The sequence below is a fragment of the Scleropages formosus genome, chromosome 8 (genome assembly GCF_900964775.1).
Source record: "Scleropages formosus chromosome 8, fSclFor1.1, whole genome shotgun sequence".
NCBI classification, from domain to species: domain Eukaryota; kingdom Metazoa; phylum Chordata; class Actinopteri; order Osteoglossiformes; family Osteoglossidae; genus Scleropages; species Scleropages formosus.
The window spans coordinates 7,860,775-7,883,168 of NC_041813.1; the positions used below are offsets into that span (position 1 = coordinate 7,860,775).

General features: G+C 45.8%; 1 protein-coding gene across 3 annotated transcripts in view; it reads right to left on the minus strand.

Moving 5' to 3' along the window:
* The window catches only part of rasgrp3 (RAS guanyl releasing protein 3 (calcium and DAG-regulated)), a 34,671-nt gene extending 14,392 nt beyond the window's left edge, over positions 1–20,279 (minus strand). The window contains exons 1-7 of one of the 3 annotated variants that reach the window (XM_018725015.2): positions 20,063–20,279; positions 19,787–19,891; positions 13,357–13,448; positions 9,444–9,616; positions 3,085–3,264; positions 2,096–2,198; positions 753–815 (exon numbers count right to left, since the gene is read on the minus strand). In XM_018725015.2, coding sequence (XP_018580531.1) covers positions 753–815; positions 2,096–2,198; positions 3,085–3,154 — 236 coding nt within the window. In that variant the 5' untranslated portion in view covers positions 3,155–3,264; positions 9,444–9,616; positions 13,357–13,448; positions 19,787–19,891; positions 20,063–20,279. Of the gene's footprint in view, positions 1–752; positions 816–2,095; positions 2,199–3,084; positions 3,265–9,443; positions 9,692–13,356; positions 13,449–19,786; positions 19,892–20,062 lie in introns of all 3 variants that reach the window. The other 2 variants (XM_018725016.2, XM_018725018.2) reach the window with 2 other exon arrangements.
* Between the last annotated feature and the right edge of the window lie 2,115 nt (positions 20,280–22,394).

Genomic DNA, 22,394 nt, shown 5'->3' on the forward strand with positions numbered 1-22,394 from the left:
GGGTTGCGGCGAGCTGGAGCCTAACCCTGCAACACACGGCGAAAGGCTGGAGGGGGAGGGGACACACCCAGGACGGGATGCCAGTCCATCGCAGGGCACCCCAAACGGGACTCGAATCCCAGACCCACCAGAGAGCAGGCAGAGGCCAAACCCGCTGTGCCATGGCACTCCCTCTATAAATTTATAAAATAACAGAAGTATTGATATACTGGGTCAAGTCTCGTCTCATTTAGGGTGTGTACCCATATCTTGTCCGGCATCCAGCGAATCCGGGATAGACCCTGAACCGAGCAAGCGAATTCTTCTTGGAATTGTTTCCGCTGGTTACGAGAAAGTATTTTCGGACTGGGATTTCATATACAATGACAACAAAATCAACTTGCAAAAGCAACATTAACAAGTACAGGCCACAGACATACAAGCTCAGATCCATGTACCTTTAAAAGTCAACACTAAGAGAAGGGAACAAAACAAAGGCTCAGTAGAGTAGGGAGCGAGGACATGTACAGCCATAAGTGTGGTTTGAAACTAACGAGGATGCCAAAGGTGTTTTCTTTGTAAATGATGGACCACACAACAACCGATTCGCTAGGCAATTTAAAGCAAACAACACATCCACTTCAGATGGCTGCAGGCAACCCATAGCTCACACAGATGGCCACTGGCTGACACTTCAAGTGACATCATCTATAATTTCAAAATCAGTCAGTGCCCAGGTTTTTAGGCCTAGGGGCAGAGAGTAAAGTCCTTACCTCATTAAGTAACAGATCTTCAGTCTGGTTGTTTGGCAGTCGTCACTCTGACAGTCACGGTACGTGTTACGTGTTAAGGAGTTGGTGATGCTCAGGTTGTATCGGCAAAGTCCAGAGGGTTTTTGGAATGAATACACGAGAAGTAAATACATACGCTGGGATAAAAAAAACAGAGGTGTCAATGTGATGCATGTCTGGGGAGAGGTCTACAGAGGAATGCAAAGGATCTGGGATGACACAACCAGTGGGAGGCTAACCATGTGACCAGCTCCTGAATGTAACAAAAGCCACACGCATGGAGTAATCGCACCAAGGGCAATGCCTCTCACTTTATAATGAAAGATATTTTACAAAGACCTCCGTTATGGAGCGCTCGGAATGTGGTCTATTTATGGTCTGAGTGTCCTGAACAGGGTGGCGCGGTGGTGCGGTGGGTTTGGCCAGGTCCCGCTCTCTGCGGGACTGGGGTTCGAGTCCTGCTTGGGGTGCCTTGCGATGGACTGGCGTCCCATCCTGAGTGTGTCCCCTCCAGCCATGTGCCCTATGTTGCCGGGTTAGGCTGCGGTTTGCTGCGACCCCGCTCGGGACAAGCGGTTTCAGGCAGCGTGTGTGTGTCCCGAACAGTTTTTTTTTGCCCACGAGCTGCCACAATCACTTCGCTGCTTGGTATTTCTTGAAAATGTGGAACAGGGATGGAAAAGGACCAACCCCAGACACCCATAAATACAAACATTTGAGTGAGTGAGCACCACAGTCCTGCGCTTGATATCAGGAAAAAGAACATCTCTGTTGAACTTGGTTGACGCAATGTGGAACAGCAGGAGCAGAATGGTGTCTTTGTTTGCTGTCACATGAAGATAGCTCAGCTCAGACAGGCCCCTTAGGGCTGTCTAACACAGCCTACAATACCGGAGGCTGGGGGAGGCCACAAGAGCCATGTGGTCGTTGGAGGTTTTGCACACACTAGGAGCATGGAAGTGTCTTTTTAACCTAATGAGAAGGAAGAGATCAAAAGAGACATTTCATGGAAACCTATAGAACTTTCTTTTCTTGGAAGCAAACAGCACACTCCAGTAGAGGGAAAGCGTACACGTTAGTCACACGGATGGTTCGTGGCGGAAATCCTCGTTGCAATTTCCCGCCATTTCGTTTAATTCCGTCGGCTGTAGCGCACACAACTTTCCAAAGCAACCTGGTTATCCAGAAGTGTGAGATGATTTCTAACTGGACACAGGAGGAAAACACCTTGGCTGTACACTCTACAGTGACCTCCGATCTGAATTGCATGGTTTTGTAGTGAGACCCCTTCTCCTCTTCCTGCCCCCCAAATGTGCAAAGGATATATCACAAGAAGCTTCCCAGCAAGCTCAGTGGACGTGATGTACCAACGGTGCATCAGCAACACCATGCGGGGCAGCTGACTGCCTCCCAGGTCCCCGTTGTCATCTGCATCGAGAGAAAGAGAACGTGTAACACGGCAGCGGTCCGGCCCTGGCGCGTCCCGTGCAAAACCCCTTCGACACAATACCTGGGTAATGCGCACAGGCTCCCATCCTTGGTGCATCTGCTTTGACTAGCTGAAGTGCAATTACAAGCTGAACACAGAAATCTACGTGAGTGCAGCTGGTTCAGTGAAACCCTGAAAGCCCCCTTAAGTCTGTGACAGCTCCTTCATACAGTCAGCAGCAAACACTCCTCACTGACTTAAGTAACAGGGCACACAGAGAAATTCCTACTTGTTTCTTACTTCACTTTGTGTCGAATCGCACCCAGACCACGATTGTGTTGCGTTTTTGGTAATTTCAACTCAGCATTCACACACTTCATCATCACTACTGTTACAGTAAACATTTACATTTAGTTATTTAGCAGACGCTTTTCTCCAAAGCGACTTCCAATGAACTCTATGTAGTGTTATGAGCCCACACACCTTATTCACCGTGGTGACTCACACTGCTGGACACACTACCTACACTGGGTCACTCATCCATACATCAGTGGAACACACACACACTGTCACTCACACACAATGGGGGAACCTGAACAGGATGTCTTTGGACTGTGGGAGGAAACCAGAGCACCCGGAGGAAACCCACACAGGCACGGGGAGAACATGCAAACTCCACACAGACTGAGTGGGGATCGAACCCACGTCCTGTCGTACCAGATGCTGTGAGACAGCAGCGCTACTCGCTGTGCCACCGTGCCATAAAGTTAAGGTAAAGATTCTTCTCTGATGTTTTGTTTGTTATGTATCAAAATGCAAACAGGACTGTGAAGTATTGCGATACGGAGCTCACTCGACAGTCATGCCTCACCCATCACCACTCACCGAACGCCTGCACGCATGCTTCCAGAAGCCTGTCAAGGGAGGCTGCCTTCCCCAGTGTTGGAGACCCCATGGTGCACAGCGAGACTGTCACAGCACGGAGAGACTCATCATCCCGGGGTGGAAAAATGGATATCCTTCCAGCGAGGAGGTCAGGTGTAACCCTAGCCTCTGAGGCCCTCGCTATGTAGACACACAGAGAAGAGGAGCTTTTAGTCAGGATCCTGTACTTCACAGAAACACTGCATGTGGACACAAACTAGACTGAACGAAGGCATAGCCAATATTACGATCAGGATCAAATGATGCAGCTTAATTAATGTCAGTCATGTTAGTGCACATAATATGCAGATAAGACAGTTTAGAGATGTCGCCACACTACATGCAAACCTGGAAAATTATTTTCTTTGGTTCCAAGAACGTCGGCCGAAGAGACCCAGAGTTCAGAGACATCGGTGGAACAATGCAAAAGTTGACACGAAAATCGTACCATTACTCCTGGTCACCAGCGAGGTCACTGCAGCGAGTACACTAAAACTATCACACTTTGGAGACAGAAACTGTCCACCTAGCACTGCATAACTTGATTTGAGTAAGTCTCCAGCAGCATGATGACATTGTATTCTCTTGCCCCAAGAGCACTTTTTCTTCCAGTTTCCGACCCCCTTACTTTTTTGTCAACGCTCCATCTTCAGCAGATGTTCCCATCAAGCACTTTCGGACAACTCTATCCACCCCCATCAATTATAAATGATCTTCAGATGTGCACATCCGTGCACGTATCGCAAAACATCCTTCAGCTCAAGTCCTCGTAACAACGGATTCTTGGCATACCAGTCAAAGGCAGCTAGTCGGTCGAGTCGGTTGATAAGTTTCGTAGAGTGTTTTGGGCAACTAATTCAGTTCATTAAAACCACCAGGATCTCGATCAGTGGCAGGAATGAGGAAGGTAAAACCTGAATCCGTGAAACGAAAGCAGGATAATGGAAAAAGCACATTGACTGGTCTTCAATTCATAGCTCACAGTTACTACAACTGTCTTACAAGAGAAGTCTCAGTAAACACGCCAACTTCACACAGACCCATCACTAAAGAAGGAAACGAAAATGCAGTGAAGAAAGGTATGGTTGAGCTGCACAGTGGTGATGCAGGTCACGTTCAGGTCTCAGAGCTCTTCAGCTTTGGGTTTGAATTTACATGTGTGGATTTTGCATGTACTCCTTGTGTCTTCCTCCCAAAGCCTGAAGTCAAAGGTGATGGAGTGGAAGACAAATTCCATAGTTGGCCTAACTTGACTTCATGGTCTGATGCAGTGATTTAAGAAAAAATTATATTTTATATAACAAGATATCTGTGTATATGTAATGGTCAGCTTAACATCAGGAAAATGGAAAACTGATAAAAGTTATAGTTAAAGCGCCATCCTATATTTACTTATGTGAAAAATAACGATGATTTCCCGTGACGTGATTTCTTCTGAACGATGCTATCTAACTCCTATATAAGACAACTTGAAGGGAGTGGTCTGAGTGTTCCAAAATTTTCCCAACTCTCACCCTTGCAGTTGCTCAGATAATGTCTCTGTTAAAGCATACGACTCCGTTCCATTCCACGACAGCAGTAAACCGCTTCCATACCCTTCCTTACCACGAAAACCCTAAGAGTTGAATTTGAAAGTTGGTTGTCGAGTTGAATTTGACTCGACAGCACGTCCCCTACCTCTATCTACTAAAGGCCCCTTCTGGAAGGCTGCTCATGAAAATACTATGCTTTAAAGAAAACCAGTAAATGAACTGGTGGGGATTTAAAAGAAAAGTTTTTATTTTGTCACGTATGCATATCAACAATAGTCCACACACCGTCTCTTCTGGGCTTTGTGTCCCTTGTAGTTAGCGTACCTGGGCGCTATGATAAGACGTACTCCTCCCCAATTCCGCTCAACACCCTGTTGCTCTTTTTTATAACTTTATGCATTACAAGCTTCGGTATCTGGTTAAATTATACTACATATGGCATTTAAACAATCCTGTCGGTTGGAAAAAAAACCGTCCCTAACGCGTCGTGTGTCACCCGGGAAAGGCTGGGGAAATTTCCTAACGCCCATGCATTTTCTGTGCTCCTTATCGCACTCTTTTAATTGCTATTGACCGCACCCTTATCTCGGCTGTAAATTCTTTGACAGGAGCCTATTATGAAACTGAAAAGCTTCTCTCTCACAGAGATCAGTTGTTCTAAACTGTTAACAAACTATAATTCCAAATGAATATCAAGGTCAAACCACAGCAGAGAGCTTTATAGGGATCATCTAAGTTGTATCGCGGATATGGGCAGCACCTCCCATTGGCAGGCTGCGCGGCTCCGTCACGTTTTGATATAATTCAGCTCATCCATGTGGCCATTCAGAATGCTGGTAATGTTCAGAACCTCAGCTCCGGTGATAGGCATCTCCTTATCTCCTCAACAGTCTGAGAATTATACATGAGCACAAATGCAAGGAAATCTAGTTCTGAGTGAGAGGGAGGTGTTAATCGTATGGCACAAATGGTCACCTTCTCGAAGCAGGCACACAGTCCCCTCCCCAGGGGACAGAAGTGATTGCATGATGTTTACGTCAATACTGGGTGTTACCCTGGAGGCAACTGATTGTTGACGGTGAGATCCTGAGACTCTGAGGCCACGTTCCCTTTTAGCCCTGACTATATGTGGTTTCTAACATGCTGAAATAAGGCCCTCCTTCCTACCTTTTGAAAGCATCACCAGTTCTCCTGTAGTAAATCAGAGGATCTTTGGAAAACAGACCTTCCCAGGATCACCAGGAGACTAAAGCGAGTGGTCACCGAGCAGAGAGGAACAGCGCTGCTGCCCTCCGTTAGCATTTGAAAACCATGAAAAGATGGATGTCTGAACAAAATCGGTTCGGAAAAATACAGGGAGTGTGGCATTTAGCCAGAATTGTTAAATAAAAGATTCTGTTGTAAACTGTACAGCATACATGATGCAAGTAACAATGACTACAGCTTTAATGCCGCAGAATAACACGGTTCAGGTTCAAAAAGGTTCACTTTCCCTTTGGCCATGAACCTGTTTTTAGATGCATCCCTGCCAAATGCAATAAAGCATCACAGCAGCAAAGATGATATAAGCCTTGCTACAGGTATAAGCCTTACTACAGATTTACACAGTTACACAGATTTAAGAATCATGAGTTGATAAAATATAGCAGTCATATAAAATACATCAAATAAGAGTTTAAACAGTCAGTGTTCAAATGTACCGACATGTACTATGGCAGCATAAACCCAGGTCCTCTATGCACTCTATTTTATAAGTCAAGGCAAACGACCAAGGTGGGTGAAGCTGGTGCCTCACGGCTGCTGAGCCGCTTGCTGGGTACGGGGTTCAAATCCAGCTCCGGGTGCGCAGAGTTTGCCTGTTTTTTCTTGTGTTTCCACCTCCCTATACATTCACAGAAGAAGGCGCTGATAAACCACTTCCATTCCTTCCTTGCCTTGGAAACCATGCCAGTGGTCACTATGAGCCAAGCTTGACTTGTTGGCACTTCCATCCATCCATTTTGACTGCGTTAATTCAGGGGTAATGCGGTAAGAGTAGTTTCAAACCGCGATGCCCCGTTTTCACCGGACCAGCAAATATCTCTGAACAGCAGGGCGGCAGCTGCAGCCTGGAGGCCCAGCGGAGCCTGGAGCAGATGTGGACTCGCTTCTCCAGAAGGGCAGATGCTTCAAAACAAAAAACATGTGCATGCAGCAGATGCTCTTGTCTCTGCGTGTCAACGAGTCCTGGGCATGTTCACACACACATTCAACAAAACACACACTGACTGGTGACAGAAGCAGTTTAGCACCAAAAACTACTTCCCCACATGCTAACTTCTGACTTTCTTCATTACATTACATGGTTTGCCTTTAGAAGGAACAAAGCAAAAGTAAACAAAACAAACAACAGATGGTCATATAACAGTAACCCTCAGATGAAAACTGATGATTTGAAAGAAACAAAAAAGATCTGAAGGGATCAGTGACTAGCTGACAATAGGAGTGGCTCTTCTGTACCTTTGTTACTTTCACTGTAAAAGAGCCTTAAGGGGCAGGAGCTTCCTGGAGTGCCCAAAACTCTCTGTCCATCTCAGACTCATGGAAACTACTATGTTTACATTTATTAAGTTTAAGTTCAGTAGGACATTTTTCTCCAGAGCAACATACAATTTTTTTTTTTAAATGTAGTAGGTGACTATCGATGCCCTACACTATACTCAACGACATATAATCATTTAAAAAATACAGCAATGTAACACAGACTCGACTTACTCCTCGACTTACGATTTTTCCCACTTTACAATGATGACATTGACATCAGTAGGAACTGCACTTCGAATTTTGAACTTTGATTTTTTTTTTTTCCCAGGACAAGCAATATATGTGCAATACTCTCTCACGATGCTGAGCAGCCGCAGCGATCCGCACCTCCCAGTCTGCCACGTGGTCGCTATACAGATACCCCCATGTATCTACATTGTGTTTTGTGCATCCATAATGTCACAGACACACCCATCTATGCCTCCTGCTACTGGTGGGGAGAAGAAGAGGAAGGCAATTACTCTTAAGGAGAAGCTCAAGATAACTGTCCAGCATGAAGGCGGCAAGCCCGTAATTTCCATCGCAGGTATGCTAGGCTACGATGTTCGGTAGGTTAGGTGTATTAAACGCATTTTTGACTTACGATATTTTCGACTTATGATGGGTTTCGCGGAACGTAACCCCATCGTAAGTAGGGGACCGCCTGTACACAGTAAGGCTAATTTAGAGTCTCCAGTTGACCCAAAACATTTCTTTGGACTGTGGGAGGAAACCCAGTTGAGCAGAAGGAAAACATGAAAACTCCGCACAGACTGAGAAACAATCAAACTCACACCCAATAGTATAGGTGTTGTGAGCCTTCAACTCTACCCGCTGCACCACCGTGCCACACCTGACTATCCATCATATTCCACATTCATGGAAGCTCTTCACTGTTCATTGCAATGAACAAACTCAGCGTTCTTCCACAATGGGTGTTACTGTTTAAAGATAAGGACCATTCTGATTTTTTTTTGAAGCATACAATCCATTAAGAGGTAAGATTCCCCAACAGTATAAGAATATAAACTTGCATCCACATGATGCTTTTCTCTAAAGCAACGTACAATTATATACCCATTTACACAGCTGGGTAATTTTACTGGAACAATTTAGGGTAAGTACCTTGCTCAAGGATACTACAGTGGAAGGTTGGATCTCAACCTCCGACCTTTGGGTCCAAAGGCAGCAACTACCATGCTACCAGCTGCCCTCTTCTGAACACTATGAAGGAAAAAGATGATCTGTTCCAAACAAAACACTCTCCTACTTCCCATACATTATGAGGCTCAAGGGTCCCTTTCTATTCATCTTTCACACAGTTTGTACAAATAATGTTCACACACATTTCCTAAAATAAAAGGCATTATTTAATTCAGGACTGCATGCAACAAATGACGGTTCTTATATTTGGAAGCGCCAAACGCCTATGCGGTCATCTTTATGATGTCATGTTTCTAGGGTGCAAATATATACTCTTTTAGCGTTTAATCGTTACATCTTTAGTATTTTAAGAGAGTAGAGGTTTTTCTGTCCGTGCAACACACGGACTATCTGCATGACAATAAATAGCTGATCTTAAGTTGTGCGCCGGGGCCCAGATGCATAAAAATCTTATTATTAGTATTAACAAATGATGTTTTGCAGACAAGGAAGATTCTCAGCTTGTGAATAAAAGCAGGAGACGGACGAGGAAAAAAGAAACGAGTCGCACTGAACTGCACCCTTCCCTTCGGCACCCAACCGGCTCAATGAACAAGGATAAGGACACCAACCCTCACGACGCAGCCTTGCAGATTTTCTGAACCAGTGTTGAAAGTGCTTCCACTGAAACCAGAAAATGACCAAAAGCTCCTCTTTTCTAGCAACAGTACTATTCAGCCCATGCGGACTCCCGCGGCACGCAAAGTTCGCGGCACCTGAACCTTTCTGCACCATCGGAGCACAGTTTTGTTGAGCGAGCCTCCGTGCGCGAACCGCCACGAGTGACGCTGACGGACCGATGGACTGAGGCCAAAGCACAGAGCAGCTTCAGTGCAATACGAGAAGGAGAGAAACTTAGGAGGCAACGTGACATAAGGTTCGATAAAAACAAACGCTTGGATTCATTAGTTTCCTTAAAATTTGCTTTAACAAAGTCACAATGCCGCCACTACGTGGCAACATCGAGAGAATTTTTAAATACACGGGGGGAATACAAATGTTGAACGTCCCTGTCAATCTTACCTGGCACAGCGCTCTGTTCTCACAGCCCAGCAGGACTGCAGCAGTATTCCAGAGCCGCGAGATCTGCTGCAGGGGCAGGTGCGGAGTGGCGCTGTCCGTGGAGCAGCGGTGTCACAAACACCCGCCTGTTTGTAAACACGGTGACAGTCCACGGATGGGCTGGGCTGCTCGCTCTGTGGAGACCATGTGATTCGGTGAGCGCGCTGTGCTCTTGCAGGAAGCGGCGCGGAAGCAGCCGGCACAATAACCTGCGAAGACCCCGAGGAGACGCCAGTCCAAGCCCCCCGTAGAGGAAACGGTAGACAGTTTCCAAACCAGGGATTCAGACAGACAGTGGGAGCAGAGCATACAGGCATAAATCTGTGTGCGGAGTTCATGAAGGGCCAGGGAGGACAGAGCAGCAGCTGTCTACTGTAGCCCTGAGCTCGGAGTGCATAAGGGCGCCCGTGTGTGTGTGTGTGTGTGTGTGTGTGTGCATGCGCTTGCATGTCTCCGCCAGTCACATGTGCCTCCTCCGATCCCTCCGCTGCCAAGCCTCTCTCCCATGTCCTCTATTGCTCATGCACACTCACGTCCTCCCTTTGACGATGAAAGAGAGGCAGAACGGAACTGAATGGGGCACTGAAACGGTCTTTGTCAAAGGCACAGCACTGGAGATTCCTGCTGGAAGTCTGGGCACCATTCAGTAAATCAGAAGCTCCAGCTGGGACAGCTGGAACCATCATGCAACCACAGGAAAACTACATGCCGACGCAAAGTTTTTACGCGCGTTGTTTTCACGTTTCCATCTAACGCAGCTCATCAAAATTATTTTACAAAGCATTTATTACTTATTCATACTCTGCCATCCATCCTTTATTATATCTGTGTACGAAACAGTGTCACAAGTATATAGTTAACATTCCAGGCCAGCGGTCTTTGTTGTCATATGTTCTAGGCCTAAAAACTCCACATGCATGACACAATATTTATATCACACTTCCACCTACAAAACAGTGTGACCCCCCCCCCCCCCACTCCATTTTTATGACGTTACATTTTGTTTTGGTTTGATCACAACTCAGGAAATGGAACTCGCTGCCCTTCCCAAACGATCAATCACAGAAGATAGTGTCGTGCTTTACGAAGGAGGGAGGGGTTGGGAAACAAAACGCCTCGGCCAAATCTATGCAACGCGTGGTCCAGAGCGCCATCGCCGGGGTGGTGTTAAAACAACAACGCGACCTTCTCATTTTTCAAAGATATCTAAATAAAAATGCTTCAGGTATGTCCGCAGAAGTGTCATTAAAACGTAGTGGAACTATGCATCGTTTGCAGCAGAACATTCCTGACTTTTGTTTCGGTGTACGACTGCTATTTTCTGAAAGCGATGATAATTTGCACTTTATATGATGCTGATAATGGTGTTTTTATAATATTGTTAACCTTCATTCATGAAAAGCACCGTACTCACGTTTCATCAGTTTTTCCATTCTTACCTGTCAACTCTGTGCTAAAAAATACCAATTTATCTTCATGTAGGGGGGCGCGGGGGCGCGGTGGGTTGGACCGGGTCCTGCTCTCCAGTGGGTCTGCGGTTCGAGTCCCGCTTGGGGTGCCTTGCGACGGACTGGCGTCCCGTCCTGGGTGTGTCCCCTCCCCCTCCGGCCTTACGCCCTGTGTTGCCGGATAGGCTCCGGCTCCCCGCGACCCCATATGGGACATGCGGTTCTGAAAATGTGTATGTGTGTATGGCATATTGTGTATACATGCTTTTATCCTCTGTCTGCAGCAACACCATCCATGGTAGAAAAAAATATAAATGTCCAAAAAGGAACTGCAAACCACATGCACCTGCCTCGTGTGAAAGACTGGAACTGTAATGCTCTGGGCTGCACAATTAAGTAATGCATTACCATTTCGTTAATTAAACTGAAATGATCTGCCCTTAAGTAAAACTGGCACCGTAAGAACAGAGAAATGAAATGAAATTCACACTGACTAATGTTAATGCGTCATATAAAAATCGACACGAAAATAAAACCTACCCTTTTCAGACTTTCCTGCTTTACAGAATTTAGTTTTGTTAGGGCTGATGGGGGGAGAAAATCTCTTCCACAAATACTGCGCGAGGGTTAGAACTCGTGTATAATTGATGAGACGATGTTTTAAATTTGATTGTCACGTTCCACTGGTTTCTTACGCAGATTCTGAATATTTTAAAATATTTTGGGATAAGGACACGGAAGAATGAGCATCAGAAAAAATAAACAAACAGTCGGGATGTTTGCTTCAGTTAGCTTTTGCGCTTTAAAACAACCCAGATGTTTTTACATCACGTCCTGCTCCTCCGCAGACACTGTGAATGACTTCCACGAATCAGTTTCACTCACTCCTCTTTAAATGACCCGATTCCACAATTTGGGCCCTTATTCCCACCCCTGCATTCCATTCAGGGTCCTTTCCCGAAATGAACCCTTCACCATCAAACCAACCCGAAAAATAAGCTTCTCAAACCGTGCACACGCAGGTTGCATAAATCAGTATGGCCACCCTGGAGTAAACCAGTTTAAGAGATGAGCACCAGTGCATCTGCTAGACAGGAAGAAGCAGTTTTGAGCAAAATCCCTCATAACGAATGCATCACCGCCTCTGTGGCATCCATACATTGGGTTGTGGATGCTGTGAGGCTCTGTCGCGGTAGCTGTACGCCGCCAGAGGACACGTTTGGGGAAAAAGACTAGCAAAGGACGAAAAACCATCGTTCTTTTCGATCACCCGGCGTGGCTCCTCCCCCCCAGAATGGACCTTAACAGATGTGCCCGCCAGGTGCATCTATCCCCGGGCATCAACACGTCCGCAGCTCTGCGCAGCTGTGCCTCTCTCAGCAGTCACAAAGAAAGCTCCAGTGAGAATTCTGGGCCTCAACTAGTCAGGCCAACCGAACAACTCGCTGTCCAGGATGAATGAGATATCAGCAGCGTTCAACAGGAGGTAGCGCTGCTGTACAGAAAGACAGCTAGCATCACAGCAAACAATCCCCCCCCCGCGCACCCTGTGATGGACAGGATGGGCAGATGTTGGGGAATTTAGGGCTCTGAAATCCCCTTTACAGGTCAGTCGGTGACACCTTTGTTACCGCGGCACATTTTCCTGGAGACGTAATCCATGTGAGCCGGCTTTCAATCCACCGAAGGCCTGCAGCCACAGGACCAGTACCGTCACCCAGCACGGCAGCAAAATGGGCAAATGCAAATCCTGCCAGATCAATGCACCTCCAATCTATCGGCAGCAGAAATCAGGCTGGGGAGCACCTGAACGGTTTTCAGTTTTAAAAGCTCACTAAATGTTCTGATATTACTGTCATGCAAATGAGGCTGAGAAGTAGAGAGGCAGGACAGTTAAGCGAAATGCTCTTCTCATTTTGCCAAGCCCACGAGTGGAGCAGTTGTGCAGTGTGGAATCGATTAACCTTTCAATCAGAGTATGGAAATGGTATCTGCACGGGGATTTCAGCAAAGTAGTCCCCCTTTTGCCAAACTTGGCGTTGGGAATATTCTCTCCCCGGCTTCCAACTAACAGCACGTTCCTCCAGAGATCGTAAAGGCCAACACGCGCGGAAATGGAAAAGTGTGACACGTTTAGATCCAAATCTTACCTCGCAAGCCCGTGGGAACCTCCCCTTCAACACGCCCGCATAAATACCGGCATTCACAAAAAACATAACGGCACATTTATAAGGAAACACGGCAGCGAGCAGCACGTGAAATTCTGCAGCGTCACGAAGAGCAGTCGAGGCCTTGCCTCCAGCACTGCGAAAAGTTACGAAGAAAGGGAAGCGTGACCAAGATTACGGTTTACGGCATTTGGGGAAATTTGGGAAATTTATCACTGAACCATGTTAAGCTCGTGTCCTCCAACATCCAAGACCTACCTTGATGAATGGTCCAGGGCTGCCAATCCTCATGGAGCCATCATTCCCCAGGCAGCACAGGTCTGTGTCCAGGTGCCCTCTCTTACAGGAACCTGTGGTGCAGGTGAGCAAGATCAGGCCCATAAACACCGAGAACAAGCACAGAGTACTCTCGCAAGAGACCGCGGGGCTCTGTCTGCGTCGCTTCTAGCCGCTGTAGGTGTCTGACCCAGTTCAATTGTGTAGCCCATGCGCTCGTGCCTCGCTGCAGACACTCTCCGAGCGAGAACTCGCTCTCCCCGCTCCGGATTGTTTGTCTAAATGGCAGGCAGACTTCCTCCTATTCTTTCCCAACATAGTTTTCCTGCCTGCATCAAACTGTTTTTCTTTGCCGGCTAAAAATAGGTTCTACACAAGGTAAACTGGAAAAGAACGGACAGGAAATGTGTCACAATAAGAGAAAGACTGGGGGGGGGGGGGGGGGGGGGGGGCTTGGGTGGGGAGCTGGTTTCGCTGTGACAAGCGCTATGAATCGGTTTCTTAGTCGATAAAGAGAAGACTAATACTTGTCATACCCACCGCCGTTCTAGGCCGAAAAAGAACTGGACCTTTTAGAAACCAAGAACATATTACAAATCCCAAGACTCTTCCACTTCTTTTCAAATGTTGGCAGGACTAATTTGTCACACACACACACCATCTGAAACCACCAGAGCCTAACCCAGCAACACAGGGCGTAAAGCTGGAGGGGGAGGGGACGCACCCCGGATGGGACGCCAGTCCATCGCAAGGCACCCCAAGCGGGACTCGAACCCCAGACCCACCGGAGAGCAGGACCCGGTCCAACCCACTGCGCCACCGCACCCCCTCGGACTAATTTCACGACAGAGTAAAACACGTTAACAAATGAAGAGGCAGGAGGTGAAGAAACCAGTCTACTTCCTTGTAACAAACCTTCCCAGTACGTTGGCTTTTGCGTACACACAGCGAATCCAATCCGTACCTTCCGCTGAAACGGTGCACGGGACCCGCGATTCAACAGGAGCGGACGTTTCGCACAAAAGTAGAAAATCTGAACAAAGATCAGACGCAGAATGACGAAAACGGCATGGTTCTCACTTCAGTGACTTCAAACTATGGACCATGGTCAGTTCTGTGGGTAACGACAGAATTTTGATCGGCGTTATGAGCGAGTCCGTGGTTGTGGGCAATCCTGTGCAACAGCTGCAACCGAACAAAATTATGAGGAAAAGTCTCGCTTCATTAATAACTATGACTCTTCTTGATGCAATACATTGCGCCTTCAGCAGACCTCATAGTCGGGCAGCCGCACTTCAATTCATTGCTCAGCTAAACCTACAGCTGCAAGCCCACCCTGTTTCTGCTGCTGTCTCTCGAACACCAAATACATTGTTTTGTCTGTATAAAAGTCGGCAAAACCCAAAAATATCTGCAAAACAATAACAATGACATTATATCCTGCTGCTCATCAGCTCCCTGGCAGCCCAGAAGCGAGGTGCTGCACCAGAATGTCGCTGGGCAGGAAGTGGACATCAACCTTCAACACTGCCTCCAAGGAGCTCCAGTCCTCTCAGAGAAAAGAGTGCACTATACACATGTGCTTTTGCACTATATCTGCTATTCATGATGCTCTTGCTGGAATACATGAGTGGTACTGCTAAGGTGCGCGTGGCTCATCTGTCTGATTTACCAAGGAAATCCGAGCAGTGCAACACATTCAATCCTGCAGGTACATGTGTAGACCACATTCACAGAATAATGGGCCATAATACAGAATTGTCTGTAGTCAAATAGGAGACCCTCTTTCCTTCCATGTCCTTTCTGTGTGATGCAATGTTACATTTTTGGGTTAACTGCACCGGCCAAACACTGAACAAATAGCTAAGACGTCAAAGGTGCAGAGACCTATGCCTGACAGTGATCCGAACCGGTACCATGGTTTACCGAACAATACCTCTTTTCCTAGAAGATTTCAGTTAAAGTAACGTTTGCATTCAGCTGGTAGCAGCTAACAATAAAGTTCACCATTCCAGCCTCCTGTGGGTGAACATGTCAGCAGCAATCAATACATTTTAACAATGCATTTTGCCCAAAGAAATGACAGCAAAAGGTGTGAACTGTAGATTAAAAAACATGAGGCGTCCATTTCTCCATATGAGTGGCTTTCAGGTTAAAAGTATCTTCCAGCTTTACTATCCATAACCTCTTTATAATGCAGAGAAGGGCCTTATAAAGTAGCCTTGAAGGGTTAAATTCCCATCTAGGAGCAAACTTTTAAACTCTAGAGAATCTGCTTCTGTACAGATTTCTTTCGCAAATCTGCAGTTGCTTAAATGGGTGAAATGTTTCAGAAAAAAGTCCGTTCAGTAAGGAAGGCTCTCCGTGGGCAATCAACCACGCACAGTACTGGCACGGATCTGTGGGTCACAGTTGGACAGGACAGGGCCTCCCATGTTCAGGCATATGAGGTCTGACCAAAGACTCTTTCTGTGTTTTTGAGCTGCAATAAGGTGTGTTCGAAGAAGGAGTATTAACCTATCCCAGGAACCCATCATTACTCCATGCCATATACTCGTGTTGAGAAGGACATGGTCAAAGATAGATGTATTGGTTACCCCTATCAAAAAAGGGACAGAAAAGATGAGCAAGATGTCTGCACCAAGTTTTGCATGTAAAATGTCAAAAGTGGAACCAAAATACTCCAATGTTAAGACCTGCCTTCAGTGGTGACTGCTTGAGCAAATCTATCATTAGTTAGTGAATAAAGGATGGACAAGAAGGATTCAAAGTTGACCCACCTTCAGGATGAGCTTGGACATTGTGCACTGGTGAAACGATGACAAAAGTGAATGAAAAAAATTGGAAATTATGCAAGGTTACCATCGGGGAATTGCTGAAGAACTGGAAATTTCTTTCGAATCATGACGGGCGATCTGGACTCAAAACCTTGGCATGCATTGAGCAAAATTTTGAGCAACTTTCTTATCTGCAAAGTTTGTTCGAGGATAGTTGACTGATGTTCAAAAGTTTCACCACCAAGAAGTGTGCGAGGTTGTGAAAAAAGAAGGGCAAAAATTAATCTTAATTTCATCATCTGCGTTACAACTGGTGATGGGTCATGGGCGTACAGGTACGACCCTGAAACAAAATTCCATCTTAGTGGAAGTCACCATCATCACCACGTGTGAAGAAGGTGTGACATTGCTGGTCACGTGAAAACAATCACTGGATTTTTTAATGGTCAAGGTACTTTGCAATAGTAATTAGTACCTAGTGGTCAGTGAGTCAAGGCTTTAATAAAGATGTTTTGGATTGTTTGAAGGAACATGTCAGGTGGAATCACTGCAAGCTATGGGAAAATGCTAATCGCTTATTGCACTATGACAATGGTCCATCAAACACTATTGTCTCCAAGAATTTTTGGAAGAAAAAAAAACAATCCTGTGGTATCACACCCTCTGTATTTATCCAGTCTCACTCCCTGTTATTTTTTTCTTTCCCCAAAAATCTAAATCCAAACTAATTTTAATGTAGAACTTAGCATAAGTTCATAACAGCCAGTACAACATAACAGCTGAAGACTTCCAGCCAGACTTCTGAAAGTGGCAGTAGTGTTGGGACAAATGCATATCATCTGGGGGAGTTTACTTTAAAGGTGACAGAACAGAATACTGGTATATGTGCAGAATTCTTTGAAATAAAAGTCTTAGAATTTTTTTTTAATCAAATCTTGTCCCTATCGTCTGAGGACATTTCAATGCTTTCTCCTGTCCCCGTTGACCCAATATTATCATTGTGTGGTTTGATGCATGTTGATGATGGACCTTCCCAAAAAAGTAACAGTAAAAGATATGGATTTTAAAATAATTTACATATTTATTTTCTACCCTTTGTCCTCTTTAAAATAATTAACACTAGGAGTGTGCAAATAGGGGTGTTTTGATAACGCTGAGATTAATGTGATGAAATTTATAACTCTGTTTTTGGAAAAAAGGTGGTAGGGGACATTCTCCACCCCCTAGATCTTTTCCAGGAATTATGCCCACAGAAAAAGATTAAAAATAGAGAAGTCACAGCAATCCATTGATATTTCACCTTTAAACTCATGTTTTCTTTGTGGATATTTTATGACAAATAACATGTTCCGTGTGCAAAGAAACATAAGAATGCAGGTATACCGAAAATTGCATTTTGACTTTAATTTAGTGTTTTATGATTTTTTTTTTGTTTTATTTTTCTTTTGCCCTTGGACAAAGAGGACATATTGTAACATACCCAGGGGTTCTTCTGCCTGAGCCAGAATTAATCCATGACAATCTGTGCAAGGGGCAAATGTCCTTGCCCTTAGTAAGATGTCACAAGCACCACATTGCATTCATAAACCAGTCTTCTGCATGCTTCATCACAAATTTGCAGGAAAAATGCACACTTTGCAGCATTACAAAATGACGCTATCAGTAAAAAGTGTTTAAATAAACTGGATATGAGAGAAATGAAAACAAATGTTATCTTTTAACTAAAAGATCACGTACTGAAGATCAAAATATAGTAGAATTGTTACCTCATCATCAGAAACTTCCTACCTCTTCCTGAGCATTAGTGTACATCTGTGCGTAGGTGTGTGTATTAATGAACACCATATGTCACGCTCTCATCCAGCAGCCAGTCGACGACACCTGTGGCTGTCCCAGAGAGCACAGCATAAAAGGGCGCCCCGGAAACACCTCAACGCAGACGCAGAACTCCCACGAGAAACCGCAGCGCTCTTCTTCCACGCGTCCCGTCTGCGTTTTCTGGCCCCGTTTCTTGGATCGTCTTTGGACCACGAGTATCGCCGCACCCCCTGACCGACGTTTGCCGATCGCCGGACCTTTGCCTGAATTCAGACCTTCCTTAAGTCCAGTCCTGTAACAAAACCTCCGAGCCCGCGCTCGTGTCCGTCACTCGCTCCGCACCCCGACACGACAGCGTATCGGCACAGGTGTCCGCGTACCTTTATCTAGCGAAGAGCTGACTTCTTTCTCCAGAAAAAATGTGTTTCATTTAAAGAATGAGAACTGTAGTCTAAGACTCATTCTGCAGCTGAGCACTGTAGCACCATTTGCCCCCCAAGCCCCCTCCCAACGCATAACTTGCTATTTACTCCTACATGTAACAGATGCCCCCCCCTGCCACCTCGCCGTGATCGGTGCCCACAGCAAAGCCCACTGAGCACAGCTGTGTAAGAGTGGCCAATCTGCCAACTAAAAATAGCCACTCGAGTTTACTGGAAACAAGTGCCTGGCACTGATGCCCTTGGCAAACAATCGATTTAGTTGTGCAGGTGACAGGGTTGGAGGGAGATGAGGTGGATTTCGGAGAAATCGTCCCATCTGGGAGACACATGCTTTTCCGCTGCCTGTTAGCAGTAATTAATAGGGGTTCGCAAGCTCAGGTGGGTGATATCTCAGCTGCTGTTCAAGGCAGCTTAGTTTGCATCAACGGGTCTAACTTGCTAAAAGTTAATCATTATTCTGGGAGACCGCGTCAGCCCGATAACCACCAACGATCTCGGGTCAGACGGAGGTGGTGCACGGGAGGCCGAACCCGCACAACCAACTCAGTTGCCAGGCTCGAATATCATGACAGTTTCAACACTAATTTAACAGCTATCAAGGTCCCTACTGTCCATGAGCTGTTCTACTAGGTGTAAAAAAAAGGCAAAGATGAAGCCCGTATTTTCCAGCTTAACTTGAATAAAAAAAAAATCATTTCGGCTTAACCGGGAACCAGCATGACGGCTGCCGCAACGGTCAGCGCAAGGGATGTCAGCAACCCGCTGGAGGTTTGGGGTGCAAAAAGCACTTTTGGATGCAACACAGGTCAATGGAATAGCAAAAACTGACAAAGTCCATGAATAACGTTTTTGCCACACTGCCACTTTCGTGTGTGATGCGATCTGCTGCTTTTAGAGAAGCTACTTCTGTGTATTACAGAAAGACAAGAGGAATGGAAAAAAAGCAGCAGTGATAAAGCAGGTGGGATTACATTACATCGGCACAGCAACTGAACCCAAACGGCCACGGTGAATACAAGGGAAAAAAGCAAAGTAAATACTGCAGTACGTGAGGAGCACCTGTGCTGTGCTACGGAACTCAGGTTCTGAGCTCTCCATTTGGTGCACACCACGTACAGGTGTGCTGCCACACACAGTCAACGTGCATTACACGAGTCCATCGCACCCGCATCAACTCTGACAAACACAAATGTTTCTCTTCCCGCTTTCTCTTTCTATCGCTCTTAGCTGTACGGCGTTTAAGCACATTTCTGCCAATACACCTGCCGAATATTGCACCGGTGGCAATAGGGTTTTTGCATATTTACTTTTTCCAGCAGCTTTCGATGTTTCAAAACCGAAGTTATCGAAAACAAAACCTGAACCAAAACTTACCAACACCATGAAAAAGAAGAACGGATCGGTGGATTTCAACGGGTCCCTCATTCCTCGGCGCTTGACAACTTGGTGACCGTTCACCCTTCCAAAATGCATCTTCCGCTAAATTCAGGGCCGCCGCAGAAAAATCGGTGACATGAAACCATCAGACGGAAAGACTTTCCAAACACGATCTGCACTAATTTTCCGCTTGGCTAAAAAGTCTACATGTTTACGGAATTAAAAAAAAAAAGCTTGCGTGGCCTGAATATGGAGCTGTTGACCTAGTTTTACCTGTGTGCTGTAGCCGGTTGTCTGAGCTCAGCGCAGCCGTGGTACATCGGCTCTGTCCTTGCTGAGTTCCTAACAGGCACCGGGTTGGTGCCCCACGCCTGCTGGCCAGTGCAGAAGTGAACAATCAGAATCACGACAGCAGCACCACAGAGCATGTGATTTTGACCTTCTATCTAGGTATTCACTCTCTCTCTGCGTGCCACACACCCTCCCTCTCTGCTCGAGTGCGGTGAAGCTGGACAGAGGCGGTCCGATCCACAGCCAGAACGTGACGCTCACAACTTTGTGCAATGTGTCTAGCCACTGGTCTAGCAAAAGTCAAGTCAGTCACTAGCAAATAGCCACCAATGCACATACACGCACACTAATCCCAAAGCCAGTCAAACTCACCCACCTCTTACCTCGTTTCATCCTCCATCATTGGAACAGAGGAAAAACATTTACACGGAATAGAAGATACAATGTTAAACATCGTAGGAACCAGACGTGTTATACCCTTGAGTCCTTTCTTGCGTGACATAAGTCGCTTTGGAGAAAAGCGTCAGCTAAATGAATAAATTTGAATGTAAATGTGATGCTGAAGTCCAGGAGAAGCAGCCACGGAGCAGGCGGAGACAATGCATTTCAAAATTTCCTTGCAGTTATTCCTTGGCTTAAGGACTTCCAAGTAATGAACTTTTTACCAATACAAATTTTTTTCATCAGTACTTATTTTTCCAGAAAAAGAAAGCAGCATCTTAATTCAAATTACATTCCAGTGCACCAACAGATAGCGACTGCAAACAGTAAGCGCTGCCTCCTGTTTTTCAAAAGAGCAGAGAAAGTGGAAAAGGAGCACACAGTAGAACAAGCTATGGATGAGCATATGGCCTCTGTATCTGCTATTTGAGCCCTTCAGTGAAGTGCTACCTCTCAGTCACCCTCAATATGTGGAATAAAAGAAGGGATCGAGGAGCTGCCGGTGAAGTCCAACAACCTACTCTAACTCCGGGCTGGATTCTTTATTGGGGTTTTTTTTTCAATTTACACCATGTCGTAAATATTCCTGCCAGAGGACTTGGAATGCCCAGGAATGCGCATGAGGCGTCCCGGCTCACCAGGAGGTGTAGGCTGTCTGCCCCAGGGCCGTCTGCACTCTGCTCAATGGGAGAGCGAGACAGTCCACTATTGTTCCCATCCAAAAACTCTGTTGTCGTCTTCTATCCCACTAAGCCGTCCAGGTTGTGTGACATTTAAGTTCACGTTTATTCATTTAGAAGACGCTTTTCTGCAAACCAATATACAACTCAGAATAAACAAAAGTGTATTTCAAAATAAAGGGTTCTAACCTATGTAAACACGTGATTCACATGCAGTCACAATGTATGGTAATCACTATAAGCTGAATCTTGAAGATCATACAGGTCCACCTAGCACAGAGCCATCAGTGAAGGATGAGGGTAGGACATTTGTTGCGCCTTAGACGTCAAATTTATAGGGTTAGGCATATACAGCGAAAATATATAGCTTCTAACATCAGTATGCCCAGTATTTATTTACTGCTTCAGTGCATTATGGATATTCAAAATTTGCCCAGTGGGATATGTTATTCGAGAAATTCAGGACCCTTACAGGACATGCAGACTGCCAGAAACTCCACCACCACTACACCCCCAGCTGCATGCTCACCTCAACATGTTTTGGGGTCAGCAAAGTCTGCTCTGCCTGGAATGGGACAATGATTCACATCTCACTCACTGTGGGATTAGTCAGTGCACTGAGCCTGATCTCTATTCAGTCTGCTGCACCAAGCAGATCTCAAAATGCTGAATGACAGGCTTGTTATGCCAAAAAGCCCATCAAATACAGACACCCTAATGCAGAAGGAATTAACAGTACACACAAGCTCCAGAAATGAAGAAACTGGAAATTAAAGTCGCCAAAACAAAAGCTGCAGACCTTATATCAGATACAGGGCTGCCTGCTGAGTTTTTAATATATTATAATAAGCAGTATAGTCGTTAAAAGGCTGGAAACAGTCCATCACCAGAAGCTTAAAGGCTCCACTTCTCAATTGACTTTCTCAGTATCCTTCGCAGCGAAGTAGTAAAGCTTTAAATCTCTTCTGGAAAAGATAAACAATTAAATTGTAATAATAGTTGAAGGGCTGACCTGGTAGAATGGATCTACAGGCCATAGTTCTCACGTTGGCCAAACGTACAGGTATATTAATGCAAAAGTTTATCATTCATCACAAGTGCATCCTGTTATGCAAACAGGCCCTAAGCAGCGGCGCTAAGCAGGACTTAACTCTGGCTGAATCACCTGTCAAAGGCGATGGTCAGAAATGACG